The sequence below is a fragment of the Condylura cristata genome, unplaced genomic scaffold (assembly GCF_000260355.1).
Source record: "Condylura cristata isolate star-nosed mole 26May11 unplaced genomic scaffold, ConCri1.0 scaffold00008, whole genome shotgun sequence".
NCBI classification, from domain to species: Eukaryota; Metazoa; Chordata; class Mammalia; order Eulipotyphla; family Talpidae; genus Condylura; species Condylura cristata.
Window position 1 is genome coordinate 58,405,056 of NW_004567109.1, and position 10,450 is coordinate 58,415,505.

The 10,450-nt window shown below is 40.2% G+C and overlaps 1 protein-coding gene across 1 annotated transcript in view; it reads left to right on the top strand.

Moving 5' to 3' along the window:
- SMIM23 (small integral membrane protein 23) overlaps positions 1 to 5,565 on the top strand; it is a 7,596-nt gene extending 2,031 nt beyond the window's left edge. Inside the window, exons 2-4 of the mRNA XM_004679546.1 lie at positions 4,082 to 4,133; positions 4,479 to 4,546; positions 5,353 to 5,565. Coding sequence (XP_004679603.1) covers positions 4,082 to 4,133; positions 4,479 to 4,546; positions 5,353 to 5,565 — 333 coding nt within the window. The remainder of the gene's footprint in view (positions 1 to 4,081; positions 4,134 to 4,478; positions 4,547 to 5,352) is intronic.
- The last annotated feature ends 4,885 nt before the right edge of the window (positions 5,566 to 10,450 follow it).

Sequence of the window (10,450 nt, forward strand, 5' to 3'; positions counted from 1 at the left end):
TGCTCCCCTCAGCAGTGTACTTCGTCGATCTGCCTGTTCTGCTCCCCACTCTATCCCTGGTGAATCCTCTCACCCTCCACATTTCTGGCCTGTACCCCAGTTCTGTATGCACGAATAAATAAATCTTTAAAAAAAAAAAATGCAGGGATCAATGAACAGCATTGAAAGCCCAGAGATATATTCTCATACATATCAATTTAATTTATGATAAAGCAATTTAGACCATACAACATGGAAGGGTAAGTCTCTTTAATGATAATGGTGGGAAAATTGGACAGTCACATGTGAAAGAATGAGGTTGAATCATTCTCTGACCTCCCCACACGAAAATAAATGCAAAATGGGTTAAAGGCTTGGATACAAAACATATAGAAGAAAACACTGGCATCAATTATAAAGATGTTTTTGGAGACTTGACCCCCTACAACAGAGGAAATAAAAGAAAAATAAGCAATTGATATTACCTCATCTAAAACAGCATTTATACAATGAAAGAAAATATAAGCACATTAAAATATTACTGAATGAGGGGAAATATTTATAGATTTTATAACATATCCAAGACAAGTTAAAGCTTATGTAATTCAACAATAAGAAAAATAAACAATCCAATTAATAAATAGGCAGTTGACCTGAACAAACGATTCACCAAAGAGGATATCCAGTAGATATAAAAGACCAGTTTTGCTTTTAATATGGGAAACTCAAGTTAAAACCATAATGAAATATCATCACACCAATGAGAATGGCATATATTTTTTTAAAAAATGCTAGAGAGGATATGGAGAAAGAAAATATGATACTACTGATGGGAGTATAAACTGGTGAAGCATTTTGGAAGGCAATCTCTGGATTTATCTTTAAAAACCAAAATTAGAAATACCGTATGATTCAGTAATCCCACTCCTGGGCATCTATCCAAACAACGCGAAATCATCAACTCAAAAAACTATGCGCCACAATGTTTATTGCAACACTATTTATAATCATTGGGCAACTTAAATGCCCAGCGATAGACGTTGAATGAAGAAAATGAAGTATCTATCCAAACTATGGATTACTATTCAGCCATTTACTGCAAATGGAAAAGAATCCAAGCGAATTAAGCATAGAAAAGCAAGTCACATGTAAAAGAATGAAGTTGAATAATTCTCTAATTCCACACGCAAAGACAAATAGTGGAAATGTACATAGCTAAAAATTCAACAACATAAAATACTTCTAAAAACTAGCAATTGTTAGTTTTTATGAAAGGAAATGAGGTTTCTAAGGTTGAGAAAAAGTATAATATTCAATGAAAGGGGAGGTTCCAGGTTCCCTGCCCCACCCAAGAAAGGGTGGAGCTTAGCAGGGAGGAGAAGCAAGAAGAGGCTGGGAGAAGGCTGGGGAAGACAGGGAGCGGGGAAGAGAGGCAGACGAGGAGGAGGCGTGTGGAACAGTGGGAATGTGAGGAAGCTGCGTTTGCTTCTCAGCTTTGGACCAAGCACTTGGGGGTTATGGAAGGAGACACTTAGAAGAGACGTAGGTGAGAGACCATTGGGGAGGCTGACAATGGCAGGCTTTACCTTGGCTTATGTTTTGATTTTGTGCTTCCAGACTTGCCTGGTGCCTTCAGCCTCTTGCCCATGGGGCCCCCCCCAGAAGGTGCCGTAGCCTGCGGTAGACTTTCCAGCCTCCCTTGCCCCCCTTCAGGCCAACGCTGTTTGGGCATTTACCCACCAGGGTTTGGGGAACTTTGGGTATTTCATGGGGAAACTTTTAACTATTTTCTTTCTCTTCTCTGTGTTGCACACTATTTGTATTCTTTACCAGAAACAGTGTTACGTACTAAGAGTATGTTTTGTCTTTATGTGTCAGATGGTAGAACCCACTTAGATCAAGCAGGTTGTGGGATCCCAGGGTGCCCTTCATTCTGCCTGCTAACAGAAGGAGAGAGGGTCTAGAGGACATGGGATGGTGATGAGAAAATAAGAGACATAAAAGAACATGCAAACTCCAGAATATTCATCAGACATTATAATGAGACAATTCTGTGTGTCTCACACAAAAAGATAACCAGGGAATATTAAGAAAAGAAAAAAATGCCCTAATCTGTAGTATCCAGTGCATTGATTTCTGCCTTTTGTGCACACACACAGGAAGGCACCACCAGATCAAGCTCGGGAATATTTCTAGTAACCCCAGAAACCTCCCTGGGGACCCTGCCAGCTAGCTCCCCACCCATAACCAGGATTCTGATTTCTGTCATTATAGATGAGTTGTATAAGTCTTGAATTTCATGGAAATGCCTTCAAGCAGTAAGGACCTTTGGGGGGGGGCGGGGTTGTTTGTTTTGTTTTAAATATATTTATTACATCATCGTGCATTTTTGTATAATGTATGATTTCCCTGTGAAATTCCCACCACCAGTTCACCCATATACTATAGTCCCTTGTACCTTGTACCTGTCTTCTTCCACTCACCTTGTGTCTGTGGGATTCAGACAAATTGTTGCTATACAGTTTGTTTTTTTGCTGAAGTTAATTTAAAAAAAAAATAAGAATATAGTTGCTAGTAGATTAAAGAAAACTATCTGGATGAGAGGTTAATCAGGCAAATCTCCTACTTCTTTTGTTGTAGTAGTTTTAAGTCTTGCTTCCCAAACTCAGGTATGTAAGAAACATATTATTTCAAGTCAAATTAAATCTGGCCCCAAGCACACCTAGTCATTTTGGAGACAGTCCTCAGTCTGTCTGCTTTTGCTCGCCCCTGACACTGGCATTGTTCCAACTAGCATTGTCTGTTGAAACACATGTGTCTGCGTCCTCTGTACTCAAGCTGGTCAGGGCACATTATGAGGCCATGGGGGGAATAGGTGCCAGGTCCTCCCATCAGATATGCTCCCCTCACTTCTCTAAAGATATTTAAAAGGAACACAAAATTTCACCAGCAGGTAGAGAGATTGGTCATGTCATATTCATACAATCCAGTATAACTCACCAGTAACACAGAACACACAAGAACACATCTCAGAAGTATTATGTTAAGTCAAAGTAGCCAAACACAAAAGTGTATATACCATGCAGTTCCGTCTGCATGGCATCATCAAAGAGGAAACACTCCTGCAGAGTAACAGAAAGCACAACAGTGGCTCCCTCTGGCAAGTGGGGGTAAGGAGGATATTGACTGCAAAGGGGCGTGAGGGATCTTTCTAGAATAATGCAAACTTTCTTGCATTGTTGGTAGTCCACAAATATAGGAAAAACTCATCACTCGATACATTTAAGATGTAGATGTAAATTATGCCACAGTAAAGTTGACTCCTTTTAAACCTGCACTCCTGTGTTCATTATAGCACTATTTATAATAGCTAAAATATGGAATTAATCTAAATGCCTCAAAATAGATGACTAGATCAAGAAGATGTGGTATATACACACACAATGGAATACTACTCAGCAATCAAAAAAGATAAACTCATGCCATTTGCAGCAATGTGGGTGGAGCTGGGAGGGATTATGCTCAGTGAAATAAGTCGGAGGAGAAAGAAAAATATATTGGTTAGTTTCACTTACAAGAGGAATATAGGGAAACCATTCAAAGGGTCAGTAAAAAAAGGCAAAACTAGCAGCTGAATTACAAATCGGAGACATTCAGCCGGGTAGAAGAAAGAAGAGGAATCAAAATGAGAGGAAAGAGCACAAGAGTCAATGGTGATGTTCACAGGTGTCTTGAACACCTGAGAAGAGAAATCAAACATTGTACAAAAATGAACAACAATGTAAAAATATATAAATAACAATGAAAAAAAATGAGTTGATTCCTTTTAACCATCAGGTAAAACAAAAACTAAGCCAGACAGAGAATGAAAACAGAGATGCACCTTCCTTCTTGGGGGAAGGGAGGGAGCAGAAGAAATGTTAATAAGTTGCCATGTTATCTGTTTCTGCAGCCTTGTGGGGTTTTGTGGTAAATCTATGGCATGTAAGTAGAAAAAACTTAGCCTTAAAGCCTTCTTACTGCACTGGGATGCCCAGCCAACCTAGGGAACAGGATGCCAATGGGTCTCCAGGCACTCACCCTCTTCTCTTCTTACCCCCAGACATTGTTGGCATTGCTGGTCCTGGTGCTGTACTTGGGCACAGGGATATCAGGTGAGCATCCCTAACCTGAGAAAGGAGGAACTAAAGCCCCACTGAGTCAGGAGAAGTATGCTGGGCCTGGGGGCCAACCCCAGGGGCCTCCAGCACTGGTCTTCTACTGCCCACTTCATCCCACTGGGATGACTCAGCATACTTATTTCCACTACTGTTCTTTTTCCCAAATTTATTTATGTGATTTATTTTTCTTTGTTTTATATGCTTGTTTATTTTTCCACAATATAGGATTTGCCCCCGGGTGTGGTCACCACCACCAAAGCACCCACAGTCCTCTATCAGCCTCCACTATGCTCTCCTTCCCCACTGTTTTCTAAAAGATGGTGTTGGCGCCTGTTTCAGGAAGAAGTTGGGAGGTGTCGGAAAGGATCCGAGAATGTAACTATCCCCAGAATCCTGTGGCTTCCCAGGTAATGATTCAGAGAGATACTGAGGGGATGTTAAACTTGGCTCAGACAAGCTCCCAGGGGTATCACTGACAGGTGGGGTGTGGCAAGCTACGTAGGAGCTGGCCTGGTAGAGAAGATGGGGATGAGAACCTCACACAGAAGAAATAACAGTCTCGGTGGATATGCACACTAATACAACCACTATGGAAAATTGTTTGGAGATTCCGCAAACTGCTAAAATTGGAGCTTCCATATGACCCAGCAATCCCCCTCCTAGGTATCTACCCAAAAGATACAAAAACACTGATTCAAAAAGATACCTGCACCCCCATGTTTATTGCTGCTTTATTTACAATAGGAAACACTTGGAATCAGCCCAAATGCCCAAAAGTAGATGACTGAATTAAAAAGATGTGGTACATATACACAATGGAATATTACTCAGCAATCAAAAAAGATTTTAACTCATGTCTTTTGCAGCAACATGGATGGAGCTAGAAGGGATCATGCTTAGTGAAATAAGCCAAAAAGAAAAATATGGTTTCACTCCTAGCAGGAACATAAAGGACCAATGTGGGGGGAAATAATAATAATAATGAACAAGTATATAACAGAGGCTTTTTATGGGGGTGGAGTGGGGAATGGGACTGGAGTGTGGTGATGGCACACGGGTGAATTGGTGATGGAAAACCCATGGGGATTACAACTGAGGTGGAAAAAGGCACAAAATGATGCAAAAACAAACTATTATATTAAAATAAAAAAGAAAGAAACAGCAGAGGCTCAAGGGAAAAACTAAAGCTACGTCTTTGGTATCTGCCTTTCAGGGGTTTGACTACCACACCAGTGAGTCCTCCGAATACCCAGTGAAGGTCATCAGGACCTGGCTGAAGGAGAACTTGCACGTGTTCTTGGAGAAGCTAGAGAAAGAGGTGCGAGAGCTGGAGCAGCTGGTACGGGACCTGGAGGAGTGGCTAGATGCCCTTCTCAGAGAGGGGCCCTTGGAGGAACCCTGCTCCTCCCTCAAAAGCCACTTGTGAGGGGCCAGGGCTGGAACCTGGGGAGGAGGCCAGGTGGAAGGATGGGTAGGAAGAGACACCGGGGGCTCCTCTAAGGCTGGATGAACTGAGATGCTTAAAGTTCAAGGCAGATGAGAAAATAAAATAGTTGGGCAACTATGAACCAGTCAGCCCTGCTGCTCACTCATGAACCTTAAAAGCTGGCACCAGGCTCTCTTAGAGGGCCCCACATACCAGGGCTCTGAGTCTCAGGAGCCAGCATAGGCTTCTGAGCCAGCCACAGGGTCAGGACCCTGCACACCCACCTACCTGGCATTGCACAAATGTCATTAACCTCTGTGAGACAAAATCGTCTCATTAATAACAATCCGGGAAACAACTTTGCCTCCCAGGGTTGTCCGGAGTACAGAGGGTGTGGCTAGCATTGCAGGTGCCTGTGGGCAGGAGGCTGCTGGTTCCTGAGCAGCTCTACCATATGTCATGTATCTTTAGATATACAGCAATTTAACCCACTGAAGCAGAAATTGCCCAAACCCCTGTGAAGCTATTTGGCAATAGCTATTAAATTCACAAATATATTTACCCCTTGACCCAGCCATCTGCTTCAGGGATTTACTATATATATATAATGGTTTTATTTATATAAGTTAAATATAATATGTATTACATATATTTGCACATGTGTGAAGTGACATACTTATGAGGTTATATTGCCCAGTTTCATTTATAATAGCAACAAAGAGAAACAAACAATGAGAAGGAAACCAAGTAGCTATGAAATAGAGTAAGGACAATGAGTGTCCTTCAACCCATAAGGAAAGGTGTGCAAGACGTGTTGCTAGGTGAAAGAAAATTCAGTGTAAAGGGGGGATAGGGACAAGAATATTTCGTTGTTGATGATGATGTTATGGAATCTGCATTAAATTCTGGAAGGCTAGAAATGGAGGGAGGGCATTAAGGGGAACTGAAATTAGAAAAAGTACAAGGATGGAGTAGAAATTGTTCGCTGTACACTTTCATACTTCCTTGTCAAATTATGTGAATGTTTTGTCTAGCCAAAAATTTTTAATAAAGGTATCTATTATTATTTTTTACAAAGATATCTATTATTATGTTTGCAGACAAGGTAGATTTATAGTATATGCAAGCAAAAATAACACTCATTACGATGAATTGTGAGTGACTTAATTTTTTTTAAATAATGTCAAGAAAAAAACCTCTACTTTGATAAATTTATCTTGATTAAATACAGATTTTTGACCAGGATTGCCCCTTTTTTCCTTTACTACATAAAGCTTAGAGCATTATCGGAGTCATATCAGCCTTAGATTTTAGAGGAATTCTTTGACCCCATCCTCACACCTCACACACAGGGCTTAGAAGCTACACATACTGATGTGGGACCCTCTCTTTCCACTCAAGAAAAGACTAAGCCATGATTTGGATCCTCATGAATCCTGAGTAGCCTGAGTAGTCCACAAAGCCAAGACAGAAGAGACAGGCTTGGGTTTGTTAAGGGGAAAGTGGCCAGATGGAAAATGTCACAACTACCCAATTATCCACATTTCTTTGTTTCAGCTACCTGTAGCATGAGGTCAGCATCACAAACCATTGCAAACTTGTAATTAATTTTAATTGAGGGCTTTCTCTCCTATGTCTCTTATTTAATAGATATATTTGGCAACCTTCCTAAGGTTCCCTCAGGCTCTTCACTTTTGCTAATACTGATTCATTTTGCATTTTTCTTTTGTTAGCTTGGTTTGGGTCAGCCTCTGTTCTCTGCCTTCAATTTTTGTGATGGAGAAAAAACACAATCCTTCAGGTAGTTCATATCTTAAAGTGTGATAGACAAAACTCAACAAGGCAAAATCCACTTAGATGTACTTCTTTAGTAAATTATAATTATTGGGGAGAAAATAAAATTGTGATTTCTAACAATTAAGAGAATGATTCCTGTGTCTCTGTTTTTAAGGGCTTAGCCAGGCACTATTGTTAATGCCAGTTTATGGAGGGGGAAACTGAGGCATAGAGAAATGATATCATTGTTAAAAATCATGTCATCAATAAGTGGGTTTAAACCCAGGCTGTCTGGTATCCAAGTCTTCTCATTAACCCAATGGGTTTCACTAAGTCCAGCCAAAGTAATGTCTTCTCTCTTGAGAAGTTCTCATTTTATTGTTAAGTAATCATACGCTGATTAAATATATAAGGCAATAAATATTCATAGCATGCTACTACATGTCAGGTACATATATAGAGAAGTAAAGGTCATGTTCCCTGACCACATATAACTTGTCTTTCTACCATGCAGCCAAGAAAGAAAGACAGGAAATAAAATATCTATATTGTTTTAAAAGTCACTGGGTAAAGTGCCAAAAGCACTCAACTAATTACCAAATGAGCTATATATTTATTGGCCTAACTAAGAGTTCAGGGAAGGGATAGGGCTCTTGAGTTGGCACTAAGTAGTCCAGTTATAGAGAAATGCTAGAACATCATAAACTAGACTGTGGTCAAGGGGAAATCTTGGGGGACGCCAGAGAGAGATGAATGATGGGGCGGGGGGGAGGGCAAAGAAGGGTCCTTCCCGATAGAATCACATCCCAGCTATAAGTTTGTCACAGTCCAAAACTTAGGGTCGCAACACAAGTTTCATGTAAGATTTGGGGCCAGGCTCCCACAAGGTATTAGTAAGAATCAGGTCAGAAAGAAAAATACCCTTGGGAAGCAAGGATGTGGGCTCCATTGAAAATATTTCAAGACCAGGAAGGTCCATTTCCAGTCTGCATGTCTTATTTTTGATGATGTCAAATTAAAATGTGGATTTAATTTGCCCCCTTAATCCACAAATTTGTTCAACAAAATTGTGAAATGCATTAAATCAAATTTGGTTCAAATCTGGCTGTCAGAAGGATAATTGAGAGTGGTAAGAGATGGAGCCAAAGAAGATGCTTTTCTGGGGCATCCAAATCCCTTCTGTTGTGTCATTTCCAAGAGGACATGCATCCCTGCCTGAAGGCAGGGAAAGAGAAGATGAGCTTTATTCAGACACAGCAGCTGGCCTTAGTGGAGTAGCTGAGCTCTTGGGAGAAAGAAACTGTCACCTGCCTATTAAGTCAAATCTTTTCGTACTTCAGAATCCCCGTGTATGGGACAATATCACCTCCATGGATCAGTTTCTGGAATATTAAAAGAAACTGTGACTCGACAATGTTATTGTGTATAAAGCCAGTGCTAGAAACCTACTTAGAAAAGGTCACATGACCAGAAGAACAGATTGGGCCCCAGCCCAGTTAAATCCAGGGGACATTGGGATTGATCCACTTCTCCACCTCTCACTTAAGCCCACCTCTGGACTAGCCCCATTCTCAGGCAGACTGTCTCCACTTAGATGACAAGATGGGTTCGGGTGCTCAAGCGAGGCTTTAATACATCCTCTCAGCCTCCCCAGAAGAAGGAATTACCTCCCTCTTCCTGATAGCTATGGTCAAAGTCTTGTAAGAGAGCCTGAAGACCCTCCATTGAATCCTGACATGATCCTCACAATTAAAAGGTATAATTTGCCTATTTTTCTCCTGTGTACTTTATGGTTTCAGGTCTTCTGGTCAAGTCTTTCATCCATTTTGAGTTGTTTTTTGTGCATGGTGAAATGCAGTGGTCTAGTTTCATTCTTTTGCATGTGGTGGTCTAGCTTCCCAGAAACATTTATTGAACACACTATCCTTATCCCATATTCTTATTCCATATATTCTTTGCTCCTTTGTCATAGATTAATTGTCCCTGAAGCAAAGAAAGTGAAGGAAAAGATAAACAGCTGGGATTAGTCAAACTAAAAAGCTTCTGTACAGCTGAAGAGACATTAACCAAAACAAAGAGACACCCTACTGATTGGGAGAAAATATTTGTACTCCACACAACTGATAAGGGACTAATTTCAAAGATCTCCAAAGCCTACACAATTCAACAAAAGCAAAGCAAATAATCCAGTCAAAAGGTGGGCAGAAGTAGTAAAAAGACTACTTCTCCAAAAGAACTCCAAAGAGAAAATGTAAATGGCCAACAGGTATATGACAAAACATTAAATATTACTTATAATCAGTGAAAAGAAAATCAAACCCACAATGAGATACCACCTCACACCAGTGAGGATGGCACATATTAAAAACAACAAACAAAAAAACCACTGGCAACAACAAATGTTGATGAGGATGTGTGGTGAAAAAGGAACTCTCCTACACTGCTGGTGGGAATGCAAACTAGTTCAACCATTATCTGTATGGAGTTTCCTCAAATTACTAAAAATGGAGCTACCATTTTGGGTAGACTCCTAGGAATCTACCCAAAGGACACAAAAACATTTATTCATGTTTTTGTAGACATAGATTAAAAACACTAATCCATGCTTACTGCAGCACTATTTACAATAGCTAAGATAAGGAAACAACCTAAATGTCCCAAAACAGATGACTGGATCAAGAATGTGGTATATGTATACAATGGAATATTACTCAGCAATCAAAAAGAGAAACTCATGCCACTCAGAGAAACATAGATGGAGCTAGAAGGGATAATGTTCAATGAAATAAGTCAGAAGGAAAAGGAAACATATCAGCTATTTCATTCATAGGAGTGATACAGGGAACCAAATAAGGGATCATATAGGGGAGATAAAACTAGCAGGCAAACTATAAATCAGAGATATTCAGCAAGAGAAGGGGAGGGAAAGGAATTAAAACAGGTATGGGAAGAGCACAAAAAACTATGGTGATGGTCCATAGGTGACTTGGTGTTGGGAATTCTATGGGGACTACATCTGAGAGGAGAAATCAAACATCGTACAAAAATGAACAATTATGTAAATGTATATATATATAACATATAAATAAATAAATGCATAAGTAAATAA